The sequence below is a fragment of the Oryctolagus cuniculus genome, chromosome X (assembly GCF_964237555.1).
Source record: "Oryctolagus cuniculus chromosome X, mOryCun1.1, whole genome shotgun sequence".
In the NCBI taxonomy this organism is placed as follows: Eukaryota; Metazoa; Chordata; class Mammalia; order Lagomorpha; family Leporidae; genus Oryctolagus; species Oryctolagus cuniculus.
The window spans coordinates 43,903,074-43,929,822 of record NC_091453.1 but is presented as its reverse complement, the minus strand read 5'-3'; the positions used below and the strand labels follow the sequence as shown (position 1 = coordinate 43,929,822).

At 43.0% G+C, this 26,749-nt stretch overlaps 1 protein-coding gene across 5 annotated transcripts in view; it reads left to right on the top strand.

Annotated features, from left to right (window-relative positions):
• The window catches only part of ARHGEF9 (Cdc42 guanine nucleotide exchange factor 9), a 407,702-nt gene that overhangs the window by 94,464 nt on the left and 286,489 nt on the right, over window positions 1–26,749 (top strand). For 4 of the 5 annotated variants that reach the window (XM_008272701.4, XM_051827736.2, XM_051827741.2 and 1 more), the window contains exons 2-4: window positions 8,231–8,299; window positions 12,482–14,086; window positions 23,229–23,373. In XM_008272701.4, the coding sequence (XP_008270923.1) occupies window positions 12,533–14,086; window positions 23,229–23,373 (1,699 nt within the window). In that variant the 5' untranslated portion in view covers window positions 8,231–8,299; window positions 12,482–12,532. The remainder of the gene's footprint in view (window positions 1–8,230; window positions 8,300–12,481; window positions 14,087–23,228; window positions 23,374–26,749) is intronic. The other variant, XM_070067439.1, reaches the window with a different exon arrangement.

Below are 26,749 nucleotides of genomic sequence, written 5' to 3'. Positions count from 1 at the left end.
TATCAGCTAGTATTTGCAGACACTATTCTTGTTTATGTGCTCCCTTTGGTTCTTAGTCCTATCATTATGATCAATTGTGAACAGAAATTGATCACTGGGACTAGTGAGATGGCATTGGTACATGCCACCTTGATGGGATTGAATTGGAATCCCCTGGTATGTTTCTAACTCTACCGTTTGAGGAAAGTCAGCTTGAGCATGTCCCGAACTGCACATCTCTTCCCTCTCTTATACCCACTCTTATATTTAACAGTGATCACTTTTCAGTTAACTTTAAACACCTAAGAATAATTGTGTATTGATTACAGTATTCAACCAAAAGTATTAAGTAGAACAAAAAAATACTAAGAGGGAAAACATATTAAGTTGCTCATCAACAGTCAGGGTGAGGGCTGATCAAGTCACTGTTTCTCCTAGTGTTCATTTCACTTTAACAGGTTTCCTTTTTGGTGCTCAGTTAGTTGTCACCTATCAAGGAGAACAAGTGGTATTTGTCCCTTTGGGATTGGCTTATTTCACTCAGCATAATGTTTTCCAAATTCCTAACAGGGATCACTTTTCAGTTAAAATTTAAACACCTAAGAATAATTGTGTGTTAATTACAGAGTTCAACCAATGGCACTAGAACAAAAAAATACTATAACGGATAAAGTATTACATTGTACTTCAATAGTCAGGACAAGAGCTGATCAAGTCACTGTTTCTCATAGTGTCCATTTCACTTCAACAAGTTTCCCCTTTGCTGCTCAGTTAGTTGTCGCCAATCAGGGAGAACATATGATATTTGTCCCTTTGGGACTGGCTTAATTCACTCAGCATGATGTTTTCCAAATTCCTCCATCTTGTTGCAAATGACTGGGTTTCATTGTTTTTCACTGCTGTATAGTATTCTATAGAGTACATGTCCCATAATTTCTTATCCAGTCTACTGTTGATGGGCATTTGGGTTGGTTCCAGGTCTTAGCTATTGTGAATTGAGCTGAGATAAACATTAATGTGCAGACAGCTTTTTTGTTTACCAAGTTAATTTCCTTTGGGTAAATTCCAAGGAGTGGGATGGCTGGGTTGAATGGTAGAGTTATATTCAGGTTTCTGAGGAATCTCCAGACTGACCTCCATAGTGGCTTAACCAGTTTGCATTCCCACAAACAGTGGGTTAGTGTCCCTTTTTCCCCACATCCTCTCCAGCATCTGTTGTTGGTAGATTTCTGAATGTGAGCCATTCTAACTGGGGTGAGGTGAAACCTCATTGTGGTTTTGATTTGCATTTCCCTGATTGCTAGTGATCTTGAACATTTTTTCATGTGTCTGTTGGCCATTTGGATTTCCTCTTTTGAAAAATGTCTATTGAGGTCCTTGGCCCATCTCTTAAGTGGGTTGTTTGTTTTGATGTTGTGGAATTTCTTGATTTCTTTGTAGATTCTGGTTATCAACCCTTTATCTGTTGCATACTTTGCAAATATATTTTCCCATTGTTGGTTGCCTCTTCACTTTCCTGACTCTTTCTTTTGCAGTACAGAAACTTCTCAATTTGATGCAATCCCAAATGTTAATTTTGACTTTGACTGCCTGTGCTTCTGGGGTGTTTTCCAAGAAGTCTTTGACGTTACCTATATCTTGCAGGGATTTTCAAATACTCTCTAATAATTTGATGGTGTCAGGTCGTATTTTAAGTCTTTAATGCATGTTGAGTGGATTTTTGTGTAAGGTGAAAGGTAGGGGTCTTACTCATGATTCTGCACGTGGAAATCCAATTTTCCCAGCACCATTTGTTGAATAGACTGTCCTTACTCCAGGAATTGGTTTTGGGTCCTTGATCAAATATAAGTTCTCTGTAGATGTTTGGATTGATTTCTGGTGTTTCTACTCTGTTCCATTGGTCTATCCATCTGTTTCTGTACCAGTACCATGTTGTTTTGATAACAACTGCCCTGTAGTATGTCCTGAAATCTGGTATTGTGATGCCTCCAGCTTTGTTTTTGTTGTACAAGATTGCTTTAGCTATTCGAGGTCTCCTGTGTCTCCATAAGAATTTCAGCATCATTTTTTCCAGATCTGAGAAGAAGGTCTTCAGTATCTTGATTGGTATCGCATTGAATCTATAAATTGCTTTTGGGAGAATGGACATTTTGATGATATTGATTCTTCCATTCTATGAGCATGGAAGATTTTTCCATTTCTTGGTATCCTCTTCTATTTCTTTCTTTAAGGTTTTGTAATTTTCATCGTAGAAATCCTTAACGTCCTTGGTTAAGTTGATTCCAAGGTATTTGATTGTTTTTGTAGCTATTGTGAATGGGATTGATCTTAGAAGTTCTTCCTCAGCCGTGGCATTGCCTGTGTATACAAAGGCTGTTGATTTTTGTGCATTGATTTTACATCCTGCTACTTTGCCAAACTCTTGTATGAGTTCCAGTAGTCTCTTAGTAGAGTTCTTTGGGTCCCCTAAATAAAGAATCATATCATCTGCAAAGAGGGATAGTTTGAGTTCTTCCTTCCCAATTTGTATCCCTTTAATTTCTTTTTCTTGCCTAATAATTCTGGCTAGAACTTCCAGAACTATATTGAATAGCAGTGGTGAGAGTGGGCATCCCTGTCTGGTACCAGATCTCAGTGGAAATGCTTCCAACCCAACTTTTCCCCATTCAATAGGATGTTTGCTGTGGGTTTTTCATAGATTGCTTTGATTGTATTGAGGAATGTTCCTTCCATACCCAGTTTGCTTAGAGTTTCCATCATGAACGGGTGTTGTATTTTATCAAATGCTTTCTCGTTGCCTGTTGAGATAATCATATGGTTTTTCTTCTGCAGTCTGTTAATGTGGTGTATCACATTGATTGTTTTGTGCACATTAAACCATCCCTGCTACCAGGGATAAATCCCACTTGGTCTGGTGGATGATGTTTCTGTTGCATCCTATTGGCGAGAATTTTATTGAGGATTTTTGCATCTATGTTCATCAGGGATATTGGTCTGTAATTCTCTTTCAGTGCTGCATCTTTTTCCGGCTTAGGAATTAAGGTAATGCTGGCTTCATAGAAAGAATTTGGGAAGACTCCCTCTTTTTCGATTGTTCTGAATAGTTTGAGAAGAATTGGAGTCAGTTCTTCTTTAAATGTCTGGTAGAATTCAGCAGTGAATCCATCTGGTCCTGGGCTTTTCTTTGTTGGGAGGGCCTTTATTACTGTTTCAATTTCTGTCTCAGTTATGGGTCTGTTTAGGTTTTCGATGTCTTCCTGGTTCAATTTAGGTAGGTAGCATGTGTCCAGGAATCTATCCATTTCTGATAGGTTTCCCTGTTTGCTGGCATACAACTCTTTGTAGTAATTTCTGATGATTCTTTTTATTTCTGTGGTGTCTGTTGTTACATTTGCTTTTTCATCTCTGATTTTATTGATTTGGGTCTTTTCTCTTCTTTTTTCAGTTAGTTGGGCCAATGGGGTGTCAATTTTGTTTATTTTTTCAAAGAACCAGCTCCTCGTTTGGCTGATTTTTTGTAATGCTTTTTTTGGATTCAATCCTGTTGATTTCTTCTCTGATTTTAATTATTTCTCTTCTCCTACTAGATTTGGGTCTGGTTTGCTGTAGGTTTTCTAGATCCTTGAGGTGAATTGAAAGCTCATCTATTTGGTGCCTTTCCAATTTCTTGATGTAGGCACCTATTGATATAAACTTTCCTCTTAACACTGCTTTTGCTGCATCCCATGAGTTTTGGTATGTTGTGCTGTTATCCTCATTTACTTCCAGAAAATTTTTGATTTCTCTTTTAATTTCTTCTATGACCCATTGTTCATTCAGGAGCATGTTGTTCAATCTCCATGTGTTTGCGTATGCTCTAGGGATTCCTGAGTTGCTAATTTCCAACTTCATTGCTTTATGGTCTGAGAAGCTGCATGGTATGATTCTAATTCTTTTGAATTTGCTGAGACTTGCTTTATGGCCTAGTATGTGGTCAATCCTAGAGAAGGTTCCATGTACTGCTGAGAAGAATGTAAATTCTTTAGCTGTAGGATTGAAAGTTGTGTAGATATCTGTTAGATCCACTTGGGCTATAGTGTCGTTTAAATCTACTGTATCCTTGTTGATCTTCTGTCCTGTTGATCTGTCTATTTCTGAGAGTGGAGTATTGAAGTCCCCCAGTACTATTGTATTAGGGTCTAAGTCTCCCTTTAAGTCCCTTAACAAAAATTTTAAATAAACCGGTGCCCTGTAATTAGGTGCATATACATTGATAATTGTTATATCTTCCTGTTGAATTGATCCCTTAATCATTATATAGTGTCCCTCTTTGTCTCTCCTAACAGTTTTTGTGGTAAAGTTTATATTGTCCGATATTAAGATGTCTACGCCCGCTCTTTTTTCATTTCTGTTGGCTGGGCATATCTTTTTCCAGCCTTTCACTTTCAGTCTGTATGCATCTTTGTTGGACAGATGTGTTTCTTGTAAGCAGCAAATAGATGGGTTTTGTTCCTTATGCCAATCAGCCAATCGGTGTCTTTTAACTGGACAGTTCAGGCCATTCACGTTCAAAGTGACTAATGATAAGTGGCAACTTTGCCCTGCCATTTGCCAAAGATAAGTTCTAATATATGCTTTGAATTCCCTGTGATCTTTTGCTGTGAGGTTTCCTTCCTTTACCTTCTTTCATATTGATGACCGTGTTTCTGTGTTTCTGTGTGCAACACATCTTTAAGCATCTTTTGCAGGGCTGGATGAGTGGCGACAAATTCTTTCTATTTCTGTTTGCTATGAAAAGTCTTTATTTCACCTTCATTCACAAATGAGACCTTTGCAGGATATAATATTCTGGGCTGGTAGTTTTTCTCTCTTAGTACCTGTCTATATCTCACTATTCCCTCCTAGCTTGTAGGGTTTCTGATGAGAAGTCAGCTGTGAGTCTGATTGGAGATCCTCTGAGAGTAATCTGACTTTCTCTCTTGCACATTTTAGGATCTTTTCTTTATGTTTCACTGTGGAGAGTTTAATTACAACGTGTCGTGGTGAGGATCTCTTTTGGTCGTGTTTATTAGGGGTTCTATGAGCTTCCTGTACTAGGATGTCTCTGTCCTTCTCCAAACCTGGGAAATTTTCTGCTAATATCTCACTAAAAAGGCCTGCTAATCCTTTCTCCCTCTCCATGCCTTCAGGAACTCCTAGAACCCGAATGTTGGGTTTTTTTAATAGTATCCTGCAGATTCCTGACAATATGTTTTAGATTTCTAATTTCCTCTTCTTTTCTTTGGTCTGACTGTATCCTTTCCTGTTCTCTGTCTTCTAAGTCCGATATTCTCTCTTCTGCTTCACCCATTCTGTTTTTAAGGCTCTCTAGTGTGTTTTTCATTTGATCTATTGAATTCTTCATTTCATTATGATTTCTCGTCACTATCACAGTTTCCTGTTCTACTAGTTTCTGCATTTCATTTTGATTCTTCCTTAATATTTCATTTTCACGAGAGAGATTTTCTATCTTGTCCATTAAGGATTTGTGTAGTTCAATAATTTGTTTTTGAGAACTTCTTAATGTTCTTATCAATTTTTTGAGATCTGCTTCTTGCATTTCTTCTATCTCATCATCTTCATAATCTTGAATTGGGTTGTCTTTTTCATTTGGGGGCTTCATAGTGACTTCCTTGTTTTTATTACCTCGGTTTTTGCGTTTGTTATTTGGCATATTGGAGATATTTGGTTTCTTCACTGTGGTGCTTTTTCTTGTTATACTATGACTCTAGATTAAGTGGACTGTCTGTTTTTGATGGAGCCTTAGAGGCTTGAAATGGGTGTGGCCTGAGAGCTCTGTTTGGTGTGCCAAAGGTGACACTCCCAGGTTAGGCGTGGTAGATCTCTCTCTCTCTCTTTCTTTTTTTTGATTCAAAAGGGAAGTAATTCCGCACAGCTGAACGAAGTTGGAGGTAGTTAGCAGGCAAATAATATACCCACAGGAGCCAGGGATCAGAAGCTCTTTCCCAAGGACCCCACAGGGAATCTCTTCTGCCCTCAGAGTGTGCTCAAATTCTCCTTCAGTCTCCCACTGGGTTTCCAAAGTTACGGAATTGTAGCGTCTCTGGAGAGTACTCACGTGAATTCTGTGAGTTCTCTCCCCCACCGTCTCTTTTTTCACAGTCTCAGTTCAGTAGCACCACAAATTCACTAGGTCCTAATCTCCTGTTAATTCACCCTGCCCAGAGTCAGGTTTTTCTGCTAGGCTCAGGGCCGGTGCAGACCTGAGGTCGCTCTGTTTATGACGTATGTCCAAGATGGTGCCTGCTCTTTGTCTTGCTCGCCTTTGAGAGGTGAGCGGAGAGAGAGAAACCCGTGTCCGTATTGGTCACTTTTTTCTTTCTCTCTCTCTTCTAGTTAGCCTGGTGAACTTTTCCCCCCGGGGTTGTTCCCTCTAGTCTCCTCTTTCGGCTTGCCTGCCGGTGTCTCGGGCTATTGCGGTTCGGCTCATCTCGCGTTCCAGCACTGGTGTGTTGAGTCTGCCGCTGGTGTCCCGAACTGTGGGCTCCCACGCTCTCCACGCAGTTCCACTGTGAATCACTAGTTCTGGAAGAGTTTCTTCTGCTGTTTCTTCCCCTACTCTTCCTTGAACCTGCAGTATCTCCACTTTTATTAAACTGTCTCTCCTCAGACTATCAGTGTGCTCCCTTCCTATTCCGCCATCTTGCTGCCCTCTAAGATTTCTTTGTTTTTCAGTCTGAACAGTGTTCCACTTGTGTGTGTGTGTGTGTGTGTGTGTGTGTGTTTGCTTGTACATGTCCATTGATGGACATATAGGTTGATTCCATATTAAGGCTATTGTGAATAATGCTGCAATGAACTTGGAAGTGCAGCTAGTTCTTCTACCTACTGAATTCATTTCTTTTGGTTATATACTGAGAAGTGGGATTGCTAGATCATTTTAATTTTTTGAGGACGTTTCATAGTCTTTGTCATAATGACCACACTAATTTACATTACCACCAATCATTGTATATGGCTCCCTTTTGTCCACATCCTTGCCAATGTTTATTTTCTCTCATTTTTTTGATAATAGCCATCTTAACAGGGGTGAGGTGATATTGTCCCGTGTGTTTGTCATTTCCCTGATGATTAGTAATGTTGAACATTTTTCATATACCTTTTTGCCATTTGTATATCTTCCTTTGAGAAATGTCCATTCACATCTTTTTACTGATTTTTAGATTGAGCTGTTTGTTTTCTTACTGTTGAGTTATTTGATTTCCTCCCTTATGTATTTTGGATATTAACCCCTTATCAGATGTAGGGTTTGCAAACATTTTCTTCCATTCTGAAGGTCATCTCTACTCTGTTGTTTCTTTTGCTGTGCAGAAGCTTTTTAGGTTGATGCAGTCCTATTTGTCCATTTTTGCTTTTGTTGTTTTTGCTTTTGGATTCCTATGCATTCTTTTTGCCAGAACCAGAGTCATGAAGTTTTTACCCCTAGTAGTTTTTACATTTTGGGGTCTTATGTTTAAGATGTTAATAGATTTTGTGTTGATTTTTAAAGAGAGGATGAGATGAGGGTCTAATATCATCCATATGTAGATTTTGTGTTGATTTTTAAAGAGAGGATGAGATGAGGGTCTAATATCATCCATATGTATGTGGATATTCAGTTGTCCTGACATCATCTATTGAAGAGACTGTCCTTACCCATTATGTGTCTTTAACACTTTTGTTGAAAATTAATTGACTGTAAATGTATAGATTTATTTCTTGGCTGTCTATTCTGTTCCACTGGTCTAAATGTCTGTCTTTGTGCTGGTGCCATGCTATTGAATTACTATAGTTTTGTAATAGATTTTGATTTCAGATAGTGTGATGCCTCTGGCCTTGTTCTTTTTGTTCAAGGTTGCTTTTGTTATTTGGTGACTTTTGTGGTTTCAATTGAATTTTAGGATTGTTTTTTGTATTTCTGAGAAAAATGTAAGTGGAGTATTTATAGGGGTTACATTGAATCTATAGATTGTTTTGTGTAGTACTATGGTATGAAAATGATTTGTCCTATGAAATTCATATTGAAATTTGCTTGACATTGTGACTGTTGGGAGGTGGAGACTTTAAAAGATGATTAGGTCTGTAAGAGGGCTTAATGTCTTATAGAGTAGAGTATTATAAAGTATTGCCACCTCTTGTGTTTTTTATTATAAAGTGAGGCAGCCCCTTGTGTTTTATCTCTTCTGCATGTGCCTCCTTGCCCTTCTGCTTTTCCTGCCATGCTATGATGCAGCACGAGATCCTCACAAGAAGCCAAGCAGATGCCAGCACCATACTTTTGGACTTCCCAGACTCCAGAACTGTAAGCCAAAATAAACCTCTGTTTTTTTATAAGTTGCCCAGTCTGAAGTATTGGGTTATATAAACAGATGCAGACTAAAACAGGTTGTGGTAGAAACATTTTAGTAATATTAGCTTATGTTCTAAAGACACAAGTTATTTTTGCAGTTATTTGTGTCTAATTTATTTCATCAGTGTCCTAGAGCTTTTAATGTATAGTTCTTTCATTTCTTTGGTTCAGTTTATTTGCTTCTAAAAATTTATTTGTTTATTTCCACATCAGAGAGAGGGAGAGAGACAGTGAGAAAGCGAGTGTTCCTCTCCTCTGGTTCACTCTCCAAATGACTGTAACAGCTAGGACTAGGCCAAGGCTGAAGCCAGAAACTGGTAACACAATCTAGGTCTCTCACATGGGTAGTAGGAACCCAATTACTTGAGCCAACCTTACTGCCTCCAAGGGTCTACATTAGCAGAAAGCTGTGGTGAGGAGATGGAGTCTGGAATCTAACCCAGGCATTCTGATGTGGAATGTGTATATTTTTTGCCACTAGGTAAAATTCCCTCTTCCTTCAGTTTATTTATAAACATTTCATTCTTTTTGGAAAGATCTGTTTATTTACTTGAAAGAGTTACGAGTATGATACGGGGTTGGGAGTAGAGAGAGAGAGTCTCCCAGGTAGATAACAGTTGCCCAAGCAGTTGGGCCGTCTTCTGATGCTTTCCCAGGCATATTAGCACGGAGCTGGATCAGAAGTGAAGCGGCAGGGACTTGAATCTGCTCCCATATGGGATGCCGGTATTGTAGGTAGTGACTTAACCCACTGCCCCACAGTGCCAGCCATGAGGTTGGTTTTGAAAGGGCATATTTTTGGGGGAGATCCACTTAGTGTATGTCTTAAGGGTAAAGCGTTATGGCCAGGTGGAGAACTAGGGGAAGTGAGAGTCCTCAGTTCATTTGCCTAATTTGGGAGGGCTTTCTATAGGAGGGTTGTCAGGTGTAGTGGTCTTTTTTTTTTTTTTTTTGACAGGCAGATTTAGATAGTGAGAGAGAAAGAGAGACAAAGAGAAAGGTTTTCCTTTCTGTTGGTTCACCCCCCCCAAAAAAAGGCTGCTACAGCTGGTGCGCTGCGCCAATCCGAAGCCAGGATCCAGGTGCTTCCCCCCGCCCCCAGTCTCCCATGCGGGTGCAGGGCCCAAGCACTTGGGCCATCCTCCACTGCCTTCCCGGGCCACAGCAGAGAGCTGGACTGGAAGAGGAGCAACCAGGACAGAATCCGGTGCCCCATCTGGGACTAGGACCTGGCATGCTGGCGCCGCAGGCAGAGGATTATCCTAGTGAGCCGCAGCACCAGCCTGGTGTAGTGGTCTTTTCCTACCAATCCCCTCTGCAACCAAGCTTCACTTTAGACTCTGGCACCATGAATGTGTCCAGATACCTTATAGGAAGGTCAGTCTGATCTGGAATTACCAAAAGAAGTCAGGAGGTAGGCAGGCAAACAGACTTGTGTATGGATATTCCTCTGTATATAAAGCTCTGTTCTAAAAACGGAGTTAAGGCATGACCTCAGGATCTACACATCCTCAATTCAAATCTCACCTCTTGTTACCTAGTGGCTGTGGAGAACATGTGTAAATCACCTAAACTTTCTGTGCCTTAATTGAACCATGTTTAAAAAGAGGATAACAATAGTACCCACCTCATAGAGTTGTTGTGAGAACTAAATGAGTAAATAAGAACTGAATGCAGTGCCTGGCACATATAAACAGCTAGGATATTATTATCATAATTCTAAGTGGGGTAGAGAGCATACTTGGAGAAAATAGAACTTATGAATGAGTGTGACAGTGTGGTACAGTGTGGTCCTGCCAGGCCTGGGGAACAAAGGGACTAAAGCTTTTTTTCTTGACCTGCCACTGGCTTGCTGAATGATCATGGTCATGTTTCTGTCTCATTTTGTTTCATTTTCCTCAATTAGATCATCACGCTGATCTCTCCCAACTTGAACATTTTCTGATTCAAACAGATTCTGTGCAGGCTGTTTGCAGAAGTATAGGAAGAACACAGAGTAAACACATGGTAAAGTTAACCATGAAGACCAGAGGAAAGAGGAACAAACTGATGTTGAGCTTGGGAACTGGTCCCTGGCAAAATCACTAAGAACTCAGAAGTTGTCTTTAAGACTCTAGACTCAGTATACTTGCTTCTCTCTTTAAAAACATTTTGTAAATATTTACTGAATTTGAAAAGCAGAGTTACAGAGAGAGGAAGACACACACACACATACACACACACACACACACACACGGAGAGAGAGCGAGAGAGATAGAGAGAGTTCTTCCATCTACTGGTTCACTTCTCAAATGGTTGCAGCAGCTGGGGCTGGCCAGGCTGAAGCCAGGATCCTGGAAATCCATCCGAGCCTACCATGTAGGTGGCAGGATCCCAAGTATTTGAACTATCTTCCACTGCTTTCCAAAGCATATCAGCAGGGAGTTGAACTGGTGTGCATACGGTATGATGGCAGCACAGGCAGTGGCTTAACCTTCTGCACCAAAATGTGGACCCCTTGCCATTTCCCTTTTTTAAAGATCTATTTACTTATTTGAGAGAGAGAGAGAGAAAGAGAGAGAGAGAGAAAGACTTCCATCCACTGGTTCCATCCCCAGATGGACATAACGGCTGTAGCTGAGTGAATCTGAAGCCAGGAGCAGGAGCTTCTTCCAGGTCTCCCAAGGACCCAAGCACTTGGGCCATCTTCCACTGCTTTCCTAGGCACATTAGCAGGAAGCCAGATTGAAAGTGGAGCAGCTGGGACTCGAGCAGGTGCCTGCTATGCCACAGCACCAGCAATTCTCTTTCTTATCAAGCCCTCATCTCAGACTGTACAGGGTAAAGAGACAAAGAGCAGCAACTGTGTGGAGGGATAGTCTCATAAATAAGGTTCCAGTTCTGGACCCTGCAGTTTGGGGAAGGATTGCAGGGTCTTTAATATCCTTTCTGTCTGCCTCTTTCCAGCTCCACACCTTTCAGTCCCACTGTCTACCCCCACTCCAAGCATCTGTGACCTTTTGGCTTACACCTATTATAGCACCTATAGTACTGGCTGTATTGTAATTGTTTGTTTTTGTTTGCCAATGTCTCCCGTGAGCCTGTGAGGTCGAGTGACTAGCTGTGTGTGGCTGACTCATCTCATTGATGTCCAGTACCTAGCTGAAGGGTGTTGCCAAGCAGGTGATCTTATAGGCAAGTTAATTCAGGCAGGCTTCCTGAGTGAATAGAAGAGCAAATGAGAGAGGGAAACATGGACTGGATAGGGTCCTTACCTACTGTTCCCTTGGTTAGGCAAAATGGATGTCTCTGGATCTCCAATGCCTAACTGTAAAATGAGAGGACCAAAGTGATGGAGTTCTGAGATACATCTCAGGTTTTTCTGTTCTGGCTTTTCAAAAATGTATTTGCTTGGCCGGCACCATGGCTCACGAGGTTAATCCTCCGCCTGCGGCGCTGGTACCCTGGGTTCTAGTCCCGGTCGGGGCGCTGGATTCTGTCCTGGTTGCTCCTCTTGCAGTCCAGCTCTCTGCTGTGGCCTCGGAGTACAGTGGAGGATGGCCCAAGTGCTTGGGCCTTGCACCCGCATGGGAGACCAGGGGAAGCACCTAGTTCCTGGTTTCGGATCAGAGCGGTGCGCTGGTCGCAGCGCGCCGGCCTCAGCCCGCTGGCCACAGCGGCCATTGGGGGGTGAACCAACAGAAAAAGGAAGACCTTTCTCTCTGTCTCTCTCTCTCACTGTCCACTCTGCCTGTCAAAAAGAAAAAAAGAAGAAGGAAAAGGAATGTATTTGTTCAGTTGTCATGGTCTGATAATAATTGCTCTAAGTTATGTCCCTCTCAAGTGTATTTGTATTGAAATAGGAATAAACCATTCTTTGGTACAGAGGTTAAGCTGGGATATCCTCTGATCCGGAGTGTAACCTAGTGTGGTTCAAATGGATGAGTCTTTCCTCTTTAAAGGTACTAAAGGTCTGTTAGCCTAGTGATGGTAAAGTGTCTTCTGTGTGTTTGGTCATTGCGCATTGGTAAAGAACCCTATTTGCGGCCTTGCCTAATCTAGCTGTTTCTCTCTCCCCTCCTCCTTCTCCTTCTCCCTTTCTTCTCCTCTCCCCCTTTCCCTTTCTCTCCTCTCCCTCCCCTCTCTTTTCTTTAGCTGGAAATAACTGACCAGTCCTCCCTCTGTGCCCCATCCCCTGCTGTGACCATGGAGACACTCAGTAGCTGCCAGACTGCTGCCTTCTCAGAGCTGGTGCCCAATGGTTACCCTGCTCAGGCCTTCCCAGACTGCCCTGAAGTAGAAGGCCTAACCAGGGAAATGGGGCTGGAGGAGCTGGAGGAGTCTGAGCAGTGTAACCAGGGTGAACTGAATCCCAGGGAAGAGAGTGGTGGGAACAAGAAGAAAACCAAAGTCAACAGAATATGGAATTTTGTCAGCCGCAGAAAAGGGACTGCTAGCCAGGGGAAGCGCCCTCAGTCCATGATCGTACTGGGAGACAGCGCCAAGCCATCAGAGATGAAACCCAAAGTCACATTCATGGATCGAATGAAATCATTTAAGAGGCTGAAGACTTCAGCTGGATCCTCCAGGAATACGCCCCCTAAGAACAGTAAGACCCAGGATCAACAGGAGGCCACAGATATCTACCGTATCAGGAAGGCTGAGGAAGCCCCAAAACCCTTCCGCCATTCCTACGCAGGTCACATAGAGGGTCAGGAACCCTTTGTCACAGATGTGCAGGAACTGGTGCAAGCCCCCAAGAGGGTGAGCCAGAAGTTACTTGCCTTTGACGACTTTGGCATCCAAGTGGAGGAAAGCTCCTGGGAGGATGAGGCCCCTGGGCAGCTAAGTGGTGACAGGCAAGCCAGAAGCTGCCAGAAAATCACATTTCCCAGGAGTCATGAGGCCCCACACACATGGGCCGAAGACACCAGAGTCGGAGAGCTTGACACTACCATCAGGAGATCTACATTGGAAGGGGAAGTGGAGGGCAGCTCTGAGGAGAGCCGTGGACACCAGCGCCGAGACAAGGCTGCACCTTTTGGTGTTGTCATCAAATTCTTCAGCAATGTGGCTGAGGTAGCCCGCAAGTGGAGGGCATTTTCTCGTGAGGAGTCACAGTTGGGCCGCCACCGCCGTGAGTCCTACTTCAGTGGCTGCAGTGATGGCTTCATCCTAGAGGGCACTGCTTCTGGAGCTGCCTTCCCACTCAATCTGTCTTGTGTTGCTACTGAGGCCACACTGTGGGGCAGTGCCTCAGAGAGGCACCGTCGCCACCGAAAGGCCTCGCAGGCCTCGTGCACTTTTGAGATGAGCATTGAGGGAGAGGAGATACCAGGCCAGGGCCTAGCAGGTCCTTGCACTACTGCCACCTCTGCGGCAACCTCAACTGTCTTTGAGTTTCAGGATGACCCATCACAGCACAATGTCCATGGCCACAGCTACTGCCGTACCTTCACCAGGGAGAACTCCTCTTCAGAAGAGCTTGAGGGAGACACTGAGACTGTGGTCAGCTTCCTCAAGGAAGATGACAGTTTTGGTGAGTCCCCTGAACTGAGTGTGTGTGCCAGGAAGGTCACCACTAAGGCTGTCACAGAGAAACTGGAAGAGAAACTCAATGACATGAAGGAGCAAGAGGATGGCAGGGGGCCCAAGGGGTCCATCCAGGCCAGGCAGCCCCAGAAGCCTGAATTGGAAATGGGTGCAGGGGACACAGAGGGCAAAGCCAGCAAGGCCTGCGCTGGAGTCTGCGGTGCTCAGGTAAGGCTGGCTTTTACAAATCACCATTTGAAACATTTGGGACCCTAGAAACCAGTTAAACTCCCATGTCGGCTACTCTCATTCCCCCTCTAGCCAGGAATGCCCAGAATTCTCCCAGTAGTCCAGGGAACTTGACAGATCCTAAAATTCTGGAGGACTATTACCCTTGGTGCTGAGTTCCATGATTACACCTTAATTCAGCCTTTCGATAAAACCTGAAGCTCTGAGAATGGCAGGAGAATGACCAAGGTCATTTAATGATGTCCTATACAACTGTGGTCTCCTGTTTTCCTTAGGTAGGAAAATATTTCCATGGCTTTGGTACCATTCCCAGTACCTTCTCCTTCCAGCAGGAACTAGATCCCAAGACTGGAGTCAAGAGGGAGATCTGGATTTGTATCCTAGCTCTGTGCCCTGTTGTCTATATGATTTCAAGAGAAGTCCTTTCATTTTCCTTTTGGAAGAGTGAGGGTGTTCTCTTGGCACCTTCTTGGAACAGTACTGTTCGTTGACTTGACGAATGTAGACCAAGTCCAATACACTAGAATTTTCCTCCTGGCATTCATTGAATGGCAACTGTATATAGCCCCTTGCAGGGCACTGTCACATGCATTGTTCCCACTTAATTCTTATAGTAACCTTGGTGGGTGGGAGTGATTAGCCTCGTTTACTGATGAGGAAACTGAAGCTGAAAGATGTTGAATGACTTAACTGAAGTCATACAGATTGTGACAGACTTTGGGTTCAAATTTTGGTTCTTACTTTTGATTCCAAATCAGTACTTTTATCTGTAGTTTTTAGGCGATTTAATTTGAGTAGTGATGGACAGCTGTTCACCACATGCTTAATCATGAACAAAAAGAACTATGTACTAGATTGTTGCAGAGGATATGTTGAATATACAGTAGAAGTGACCCTGGCTTTGAGACTTAAGAAAGTCTTCATAAAAGGGCATGCTATAGTTTCTCCAGATCATTTTAGGACAATGACTTTTAAATAAAAAACCTTCTTCTTAGTGACAGTACTGGGGTGGATTACCTTGGTTGTTCTCAACCTGTCCCTAACAACTCTCATATCCAAGTTTCAGAGAACTTGGGGCCCATCAGGACAGAAACAATAGCCTACTTTTTCTGAGAAGAACATTATTTTGTTCACAAGCATTCTCTTTCTATATTTTTTATGGTAGGCTTTAAGAATATAAAAATTGGCATGATATTGTGGGGAGTAAATTTTATTGCAGTGATTTTAAGATCAACCATCAAGCAAACAGTCAGACAAATATACCTAATAACTCCATTAGCTGATAATTGCAGATGGGCATTGTGTGCCCAAGTTACCAATAGCTGGGAAGAGAGTCACAGATGAGCACATAACCTTACTAGGATGCTCACTGAGCTGTGCCCAGGGATGCCTTGTGAGTTTGTTGAAAGCACAGGCTTTCAAATTACAAAGGCTTCAATGTAAGTTGCCTTCTCATATATGAAATGAGGCTAGAGGTCGGCATTGTGGTGTAGTGAGTAAAACTGCCGCCTGGGACACCGGCATCCCCTATGTTCGAGTCCTGGCTGCTCCACTTCTGATTCACCTCCCTGTTAATGTGCCTGGGAAAGCAGCAGAGGATGGCATAAGTTCTTGGGCCCCTGCATCCACTTGGGAGACCTGGAAGAAGCTCCTGTCTCCTGGCTTCAGCATGGCCCAGCCCTAGCCATTGCAGCCATTTGGGGAATGAACCAGCAGATGGAAAATCTCTCTCTCTCTCTCTCTCTCTCTCTCTCTGCCTCTCTCTTGTCTCTTCTCTCTCTGTAACTCTGACTTTAAAATAAATAAAATAAATGTTAAAAAAAGAAATGAGGCTAAATGCTCCCTACTAAGAGGGCTGTTGTGGGGATGAAAAGAGCCAGTGTATGTAAGACGCCCAGCTAATACACATTGCAGGTATCCACAAAGTGGGAGCAGTTGTTGTGTTGATATTATTGAAAGTTGGTGAAATCAGAGTAAGTATCAACAATATTTAGCCAGTGAAGCAATTCAAGACTGTACTACAGCAGGAGCGGAGTGATGCAAGTGAAGGAACAATGTCTGAGAATCAGGAAACACTGGGCTATAGTTTTATTTCTGCCTTTGACTGGCTTTGTGACCCCAAGCTGGTTCCCTCCTCTCTGTGGGTCTCAGTTCCTTCATCTGAATCATGGAAATTTGGATCAGACAGTCTCTAAAGATCTACTCACCTACTCTAGTTCTCTATTCTAAACCTGTAATTATCTCATAGGAGACTGGTTGCCTCCTTTCTGCCTGGTGACTCATTTCCTAATGGCTTTCCTCTGCAAGCTTCCTGTGCCCTTTTCTAGTTTCACAGAAATGCTGGCTAACTTTACTTGGAGTATTAAATACCAGCCCAGGGGCCAGCTTCAAGGCTCACTTGGTTAATCCTCCGCCTGCGGTGCCGGCATCCCATATGGGCACCGGGTTCTAGTCCCGGTTGCTCCTCTTGCAGTCCAGCTCTCTGCTGTGGCCCGGGAGGGCAGTGGAGGATGGCCCAAGTGCTTGGGTCCCTGCACCTGCATGGGAGACCGGGAGGAAACACCTGGCTCCTGGCTTCGGATCAGCACAGCACCAGCCGTGGCGGCCATTTGGGGAGTGAACCAATGGAAGAAAGAACTTTCTCTGTGTTTCTCTCTCTCACTGTCTAACTCTATCTGTCAAATAAAAAAAAAAATACCAGCCCAGATGTGGACTAGGGACCAGGGAAAAAAGCAAAATGCAGTGGAAAAGCTGAATGTCATAGGATATCAATGTAAATCTGGGGTCTTGTTGACCATCTCCTCCAATTATTTCATTTTACAGATGATGAGGACACTGAATCCTAGGGAAGGGAAGGGATTTACCCCAATGTACAAAAACTGAGAGGCACGTGGGACCTGAGAGTTCCGGTCTTGGTGTTGCCACAAATCTTATCATCCCATTAGGTTTTAGCAGCCTTAAATCTCATCCTCACCTCAGGCACATATCAAATCTGTTGTGAGGCTAAATTCAGGTTACAGATATGAGAACAATGCCTTTTAAAGTATCAAATGCCACACCTTGGATCATTATATGCAAATAGAAGTAAAAAACTTGGTAAACTGAATAGGTTCTTCTGTGTTTCCCAGGGAAACTGTGGGCTTTGGCTGGCTTCCAACCCTCCAGAGCTAAGCATCTCCTGAAACTGTGACGTCTTTGGTCCAGATTTGGCTGTGGTCAAGCCTGGGACTACTGTCTTAGCCTAGAAGAGAGTGCGGCCTCAAGGGGATGATGTCAGAGGCTGGGGATGTGGCCTTATCAGGGTCCATAGGGACTTTAAACTTCATGCTTTACTCCCTGCGCTTCAAAAATGAGGAGTAATACTAATAATTATAGCTAACATTTTACAGTGCTTATTATGTGCCCAGGCACTGTTCTCATCATTTTACACATATGAACTCACTTCATCATCATGACTAACCTATGAGTCAGGGACTATTTTTAAAATGAAGATGAAAATAATATCTTCCTTACAGGGCTGTTGTGAAGATGTAATGAGTAAATACCTATAAGTGCTTATACCAGTGGGTGGCCAAGAGTCCTTGTGGAATAAGTGCATTCGTTATTGAAAGTACATGACACAGGAAGGGGCTATACTTCAATAATACTGCCATTAGCTAATATCTTGGTGTGAATGAGTAGAATACAGGTTGAGGGAAGAAGGGGAAGAATGCTAAGAATTTCTTAGATCTGCATAGGACTTTACAGAATGCTTTCCCACATAAAAATAGATTTTTTTCAGAACTACTCTAATGATCATTAGCATCATTATATCACTATTCCCATATGATAGACAAGGAAATGGAAGCATGGTATGTGGGGGGGGGGGCATTGAATTTGGAGTAAAAAAAAAATCCTAGTTTCTTTTTTTTTAACTTTTATTTAATGAATGTAAATTTCCAAAGTACAGCTTATGGATTACAGTGGTTCCCCCCCCATAACTTCCCTCCCACCCGCAACCCTCCCCTCTCCCGCTCCCTCTCCCTTTTCATTCACATCAAGATTAATTTTCAATTCTCTTTATATACAGAAGATCAGTTTAGCATATATTAAGTAAAGTTTTCAACAGTTTGCACCCACACAGAAACACAAAGTGTAAAGTACTGTTTGAGTACTAGTTATAGCATTAAATCACAATGTACAGCACATTAAGGACAGAGATCCTACATGAGAAGTAAGTGCACAGTGACTCCTGTTGTTGACTTAACAAATTGACACTCTTGTTTATGGTGTCAGTAGTCACCCTAGGCTCATGAGTTGCCAAGGCTATGGAGGCCTTTTGAGTTCGCCAACTCTGATCTTATTTAGACAAGGTCATAGTGAAAGTGGAAATTCTCTCCTCCCTTCAGAGAAAGGTACCTCCTTCTTTGATGACCTGTATTTTCCACTGGGATCTCAATCAAGGAGATCTTTCATTTAGGTCATTTTTTTTTTTTTTTGCCACAGTGTCTTGGCTAAAAAAATCCTAGTTTTAAAGTCCTGGCTCTTCTGTTTTACTAGGTATGTGACTTCTGATAAACCAGTTAACCACTTTGATTCTTGGTGTCTTTCATTTATTACCTAGAAATAGGAAGTTTTCTCTGTGTCCTTCCTAGGGAAGAAAGACAATGCAGATATACTGAATGCATACTTTGTGCTTTTACTTGTTATCTCATTTGATTTTACTAGTATCTATGATAACCAGCATATCATTATTTTGCAGATGAAGGGGGCTAAGCTTTGTCTAAGGATACATCTAAGGTGATAGATATGGGCTCAAGATACCAGGATCCTGGCCCTTACTTAGACCAGTGCTAGATTCTACCTCTCACTCTGTTCTGGAGTCTCTTGAAAATTATGGAACCCAATTTCCCCAGCCTCTTAGGTGCTGCCCGTTTCATAGCTGGCGAAACAGCCAATGGGCTATGGAGGAAACAGTAGTTAGGTTTTGCAAATCAAATTTCCAGCCATGCTGCACTCTTCCTTCTGCTCCCACTTTCATTAGCTCCTATCCACTCTGAGTGGGTTCAGCTCCTTCTTAGAGGCCTGTGAAAGAATGCAATGGAAGAGTGGGCAGGAACCTCCCTGAATGAGCAAAGTTGTCCCTGTGCTATAGGTTTTGCTATCTAGACCCTCAAGGCCATACTTCAAAATGGCTACTGCATCAAGATATTTCTGGATACACCAAATAATGAGGTAAGTATTACAAGAGCTGTAATTTGGGAAGCAAGGTAAAGTTTCTTTAATGATGGTAGGAGCTACAGAGACCATACCCTTAATTCAGTACGGGCCTTAGTGAAAGTTCAAATGACTACTTCCACCTCTCTTTTCTTACCCTTTTCTAGATCTTGGGTGCCTCCCCCTGTCCTCCAAGATTCAAGATGCTTAATGTTGGTACCTCCCCAAGCTGAAGTTTCTAAAAGGCTATGCCTTTCTGTATTGGCTAAAAATTGTGCCCCTTGCCCCTGAAAAATATTTTCACGTTCTAACCTCTGGTACCTGGCATGTGACTTTATTTGGAAAGGGCGTCTTTACAGATGTAATCAATTTAAGAGGGGAAGTCAGAAGATTAGGGTGGTCCCTAATCCAGTGAATGGTGTCTTTATAAGAAGAAGGAAGTTTGTACATAGACACAAAGACACTGGGAGTAAGAACATGTGATGAAAGCAGTGATTGGAGTGATGCAGCTGAAAGCCAATGAATGTAAAGGATTGCTGGGAGCCATCAGGAGCTAGGATGAGACAAGGAATATTTTTCCACAGAGATTTCAGAAAGAGCATGGCCCCTGCTCCTGATTTCAGACTTCTGGCCTCCAAAATAGAGAGAACAAATTGTTTCTTCTAAATCACAAAATTTATAGTGGTTTGTTATGGTAGTCATATAAAAGTAATATACCTTCCATCTCAAACTATAGCTCTGGTAGTGAGTATATTCTAGAAAGCAGTCTGATTAGTTAATTCATATGGAGGTCTGTTTTAATCTTCACAAAGAAGGGTGGCCCTAATCCCCACAGTGATACTGAAGGTGGTAGACTGCATGTCTTGTGTATAATCAATGAAGTGGAGATGTTCAGATCATATAAAAGAAAGAGAATTTTTGGCCAAGTATCCTGACAGTCTTACCACAGAGATTGACAGCATATTCTGTAATCACTCACCTTTTATTTAAAATCAAAATAGCTCAATGGCCCAGTGTCTTCCATTGCTGGGCCCCAGATTTTTCCACATCCATACAATGAGGAGACTAGATTGTAGGGCCTATAAAGTAGATTTCCAGGGGCTGACATTGTAGCCTAGGAGGTTAAGCCACATCCTGCAACATCAGTATACGATATGATCATGGGTTCTAGTCCCAGCTGATCTGCTTCCAATCCAGCTCCCTGCTAATGCACCTGGGAAAGCAGTGGAAGATTGCCCAAGTCCTTGGACCCCCTGCCCACAGATGAAGCTCCTGGTTCCTGGCTTCAGCCTGGCTCAGCCTGGCTGTTATGATCATTTGGGGAGTGAACCAGCAGATGGAACATCTCTGTGTTTCTCCCCGCCTCCCCGACCCTGTAACTCTGCCTTTCAAATAAATAAAATAAATCTTTATTTAAAAAGTTTATGTGTCAGTAAGACACAGGATATAAGTTAGGATCAGGTACAGTGGTAAAATTCAAATTGAGACCATGTCTTAGGATGTGTACAGATATAGTACAGTTTCATACCTTATGAAACTGAATTTTCATTATGACCTGGTGACTTGCTCTTCATAAGGATTCATTGACTATGGGATCTCATCTCTGCCCTTGGAAATTAGGTTAGTAACTAGGCAGAGACCCTTCCCAGGGTCATCCAAACTGAAGTGCTCCCCACATTCAGTCTTCCTATGAAGGAATGATATAGATGGAAGAAACCTGTACTGTGTTAGTAAGATTGAAGAGTAATTTGAAGGACATAGGGGCAGAGGAGGTATTTTCATCTTGTCCAAGAAAGGTAACATGTAACCAGATAGACTTATTATTTATTGGTAGATAACTCATTTTTCCTTTTTGAGCTCTAGTTTCTTTACTGGAAAATGGGCTACCATATACCTTAGTTGTAGTTGTGAAGAATGAATGAGACAGCATGCATAGATATTGTCGCTCCCCCTCTTCGTGGAGGAACGACACTAAACCCTGCCTAGGCTTCATATCCGAGTCACGGCACCATTATGTCGCTCCCCCTCTTCGTGGAGGAATGACACAGGACCCTGCACTGTTCTTTTGTCTGCTCGGCCCTCCCCGGGTTTGCTGCTGGTTCTTCCCGGGTTGGCTACTGTCCCTTCCACCTCCGTGGAAGGGCGGTTCCCCCTGCCACATTCCCCACTTCCGCAGGGGAGCGGCACACCGCCGGCCGGCTCTCTCGGGGGCTGCACAGGTGTTCCCTCAGATGTTCCCCTTAGATGTTCCTGGTGCATGCTGTCTCTCTCCTCCTTTATAGTCCTCCTCCGCCAATCCCAACTCGGCTGCCCACACGCCAAGCATGCTGCTCTCCTCCAATCAGGAGCAGGATCAGCTCCTGGAGGTCATCACTCAAGTTGGCAAGAGGCAGCTGCGTAGAAGCTGTTTTCTCCTCTCCCAGCGCCATATTGTGGGAGAGCAGATGCATAGAGTAAGTCTTAATTCCAGTAACTTAGTCTAGTCCGAGTTGCTCCCCACAGATATCCCCAACAGAGTGTCTAACACATATACATTCCACATGCTCCAAAGAGATTCCACAGATAATAGCTTGTTTCCTCTTTTTCCACTTGTAAGTCAGGATTTTGTAAAAGAAAAGGGTATGGAATGAAAACAACTTAGACCATATTGATGTCAAAGGGGAGAATTTGAATTTAGTCTTAGCTGAAATGTGCTTTTGGCAAGAGGGGGGTTTCTCTGCCTCTCTCTTTCTCCCTCTCTCTCTCTCTCCTTCTCTCTCTCATACACACACACACACACACACACACACACACTTTAAAAAATATTTATTTATTTGAAAGTCAGCATTACAGAGAAGGATACACAGAAAGGGAGAGGGAGATATCTTCCATCTGTTGGTTCATTCCCCAAATGGACACAACAGTCAGGACTGGGACAGGCTGAAGCTAAGAGCTTCATCTGGGTCTCCCACATGGGCACAGGGGTCCAAGGACTCAGGCCATTTTCTGCTGCTTTCCCAGGTGCATTAACAGGGAGCTGGATTGGAAGTAGAGCAGCCAGGTCTTGTACCGGCATCCATATGGGATGCTGGTGCTGCAGGTAGTGGTTTTAGCTGCTATGCCACAGCACAGTCTCTCCCTCTCCCACTTTCAAGAAATACTTTATTATGTGTTGATCTCATTTACCCTAGTAACTCTGAAAGGTGGGTAACTCTTGCTATCTCTTCTATGTAGAGGAAGAAATTGAAACTCAGGGAGGTGAAATAATTTGCCCCATGGCTCACACTGAATAAAGATTAAAGTCCAGCAAATGCAGAATCTTTACTCCCTGCATCCCAGTTTAAATAAACACATGTTGGGCTGGGCATATAGTAGAGTGGTTAAGATGCCACTTGGGACACTTGCCTTTCATAATGGAATCCCTGGATTCATGTCCTGGCTTTGCTTCCAATCCAGCATTCTGCTCATGTGTACCCTGGGAGGCAGCAGCAGATGGTTCAAGTACTTGGGTCCCTGTCACCCATGTGAGATAAACAGATGGAGTTCCTGGCTCCTGGCCTTGTCCTGGCTTAGCCCTAGCTGTTGAGGGCATGTGAGAGGTGAACCAGTGGATAGAAACATTTTTCTCTCTCCTCTCTCAAATAAATAAGTAAAGTGGGTTTTTCTAAACAAAAATAAACACATGAGAAAATATACCTTAGAAAGGATAAACAAGTAGATACTGTCTTCTTTAAATCAGTTGTCTGCTTTACATTTGCTTCACTGTCTCATTTCCTTTAGGCTTTTGTATCTTTGCTTCCATTTATTGATGACATGTGTTAAACCTACTTGGATGTGGGTACTGGATTAGATGATGTTTCAAATTGGAAGCTCTGCTGTCTAAGCCAGTTATTGGCCTGGTCTCCACTTCTATGGAGTAACTAATCCTGGTTGGTTTTCTTTGCAGGTTTTCTTTCCTCCAGCAGAACCACCACCTAGGACTCCACCACTCAAAATCCTCCTCGAAAAATGCTACTCTTTGCCCATCTCACAGAGTATCCCTCTGGAGCTAGACCAAATAGGCTGGAGGAGACCCATGATATTTTGCACTGGTAAGCCTTTTGTGCCCTGGTTTCTGTGGCAGGAAATGCCAAGCAGGCCTCATGCAAAGACAGACTACTGACATTTACCCTCCTCTGCCTGCCAGTACTGATTCTCATTGATATCCTGAAAATCCCACCATTAGCAATGGCTTGGTATGGAGTGCCCCTTTCATTATCTTTGAAAATGCAAGTATGTCCATATTGGGGGGGGCTTTAATTAAGATATCCCATTCTTCCCAAAGCCAGTTTGTCACCTCCCCCCTGCCACCCCACCCCCACTGGCCATCTCTACCTAGTACTTTCCAGGCCTCATTCTCTCTCCATTCTTCACAGTGCTCTTATATATACCCTGCCATCCTAAAAGTGAGCCGTCGTGTATTTCCCACACTTAGGGGATCATCCTTGTCTTGCCTCTCTTGCATCTTACCTAGACTTACTCTCTGTGGGTCCTTCTCCACCTTCACCGACCGCTGACCATGGAAAACTCCTCAAGGCTTGGGGCAGCTTTCAGTTAACTCAGTATCAAGAGACTTTTCCCTCCAAACATCAATTATCTCCCAGAGCTTCAGAGTGTGCCCTTTCAGACTCAGTCCACTAGCCCTGCCTGACAGATTGCTGTGATGCACAAGCAAAGCTCCATCTTTTGCTGCAATTGAGGAGAATCCATGCTCCTGGATCCCCAGGCTGCACCCTCAACAGCCCCTAGATTCCACTCTCAGTCCTTAGAGCAAAGCAATTTGTAGGAATGATGAGGATGCTTAATACCTCATAATATTCCTTTCTAAGTTTGTCTTTTATCTTTAAATGTTCTGGTAGCTCTGGTTCTACTTCCTCATGCCCCAAGGTTCCCTCAGCTTCAAAGATTTATAGCTGCTCTGGACTGGCTCCTTCTGTTTCTTCCTTTGTTGTCATTACTCTACGTGTGGGACATGTGGGATGCTTTAACTAAGAGCTTGTTTTCAACTTTGTGATTCCTTTCCAGCATTCCAGAAAGAACCAAAGAAATCACCTGCCTGGGTCTTCTGTACCATCATTTCTGTCAGTAATCCTCAGAAACTGTGGAGATAGTAAAAGGCAAATCTAAAGAATTTTGAAGATAGGGAGCTAATCCTTCATTAGAGATTGAATTGTCTTGTTTTTATGGATGGGGTAACAGGCTCAGAAGGAATAGGAACCTATCCAAGGTCACACAAGGCATTCATGGCAGAGTTAAGTCTGAGGGCTTCAACTTCCTGACTTTTCAACATTCTAGAATGCAATTTTACTTCAGTTCTTCACCAAAATGTTGGGATGCCAAGCCTCTGGTTCCATACAAGTTCACCTGCAGGGAAGTTGCCATCCATATGTTCCTTAAAGAGACTGTTAAGTGATGAGTATAACAAGCTATCAAGACGACAAGAGATGCCTATCAATTTCTGAGTCCCCTGCCTAAGGTACTCTCACATAGTTCCCTAAGAAGTCAGACCAGGGAGTCTAATACAAGGTATCAGATCCCAGCTCTTCCTTTCCTCCCACCCTCTGTCTTAGGAACTGGACCCACCCCTGGCAATTTACAAACTTTTGAGTAGCTGCTGCCCTACTGCTAAGTGCATCAGGTTACCTACACCCCCATCAGCCTCCTGATTGTCGGAAGCAGATGACAGAGATGGTTAATAAACCTTACCGTACGGACTTCTCTCTCATTATTTATAGGCCATGGGTGGGAAAATTTACCCCTGAGATTGACTCAAGCCCTGCCATCACCTCAGCAGGCACTCTCACCTCTGGGATATAAGTGGCTCCCACATTGCAATTCTGCATCTCAAGGTCCCACACAAACACTTGGTGCTAAAAATATCCCTGGGAAAGCAAATGACATCAGGACCCCATTTGGGAAACGAGTTGTCATCGGCTTCTCTTTTTGTCTGTGACCCTGCTGGCAATGGGATCCAAGGACTGTATTCTGATCATGATTAGTATCTGTTTTGCCTCTATCTTACTCAGGACCCAAAGGATTTCAGATCATTTTCTTTTTTTAAACTTTTATTTAATGAATATAAATTTCCAAAGTACAGCTTATGGACTACATTGGCTCCCCCCCCATGAATTCCTTCCCACCCACAACCCTCCCCTTTCCCACTCTTTCTCCCCTTCCATTCATATCAAGATTCATTTTCAATTTTCTATACATACAGAAGATCAGTTTAGTATACATTAAGTAAAGATTTCAACAGTTTGCACCCCCATAGAAACACAAAGTGAAATATATTGTTTGAGTACTCGTTATAGCATTAAATCTCAATGTACAGCACATTAAGGACAGAGATCCTACATGAGGAGTAAGTGCACAGTGACTCCTGTTGTTGACTTAACAAATTGACACTCCTGTTTATGGCATCAGTAATCTCCCTATGCTCCAGTCATGAGTTTCCAAGGCTATGGAAGCCTTTTGAGTTCTCCGACTCTTATCTTATTTAGACAGGGTCATAGTCAAAGTGGAAGTTCTCTCCTCCCTTCAGAGAAAGGTACCTCCTTCTTTGAAGACCTGTTCTTTCCACTTGGATCTCACTCACGGAGATCTTTCATTTAGGTTTTTTTTTTTTCCCCCAGAGTGTCTTGGCTTTCCATGCCTGAAATACTCTCATGGGCTTTTCAGCCAGATCCGAATGCCTTTAGGGCTGATTCTGAGGCCAGAGTGCTGTTTAGGACATCTGCCATTCTATGAGTCTGCTGTGTATCCCGCTTCCCCTGTTGGATCACTCTCCCCTTTATTTATTCTATCGGTTAGTATTAGCAGGCACTAGACTTGTTTATGTGATCCCTTTGACTCTTAGTCCTTTCATTATGATCAATTGTGAACTGAAATTGATCACTTGGACTAGTGAGATGGCATTGATATATGCCACCTTGATGGGATTGAATTGGAATCCCCTGGTATGTTTCTAACTCTACCATTTGGGGCAAGTCAGCTTGAGCATGTCCCAAATTGTAAATCAGATCATTTTCTACTACTCAATTATTGTCGTTCCATTTTCTGTCAAACACATTCCTTCTAGTTCCTCCGTCTTTGTCTCTAACCTGGATGTTTTCAGAGCAGACCAATACCATGGAAAGATAATAAACATTGGAGTTGGACAGACTCAGCTTTAAATTTTTGCTCTACCACTATGGGAAAGTTGTATAACCTCTCTGGAACTCATTTTCCTTATCTGAGGACTGAAATGCTCAATAACATCTAACTCACTGGGTTGTTGTGAGGAATGAATGAAACAGTATCCCCAGCACAGAACCTGGCACACAGGAATGCTCAGTGATGGTAGGTTTCTTTTTCTCTCAACTGCCCTCCACTGATTCTGTATGTGCAGGAGTTTTTTCCACATGCACACATCACTGTAGGACCCAACTT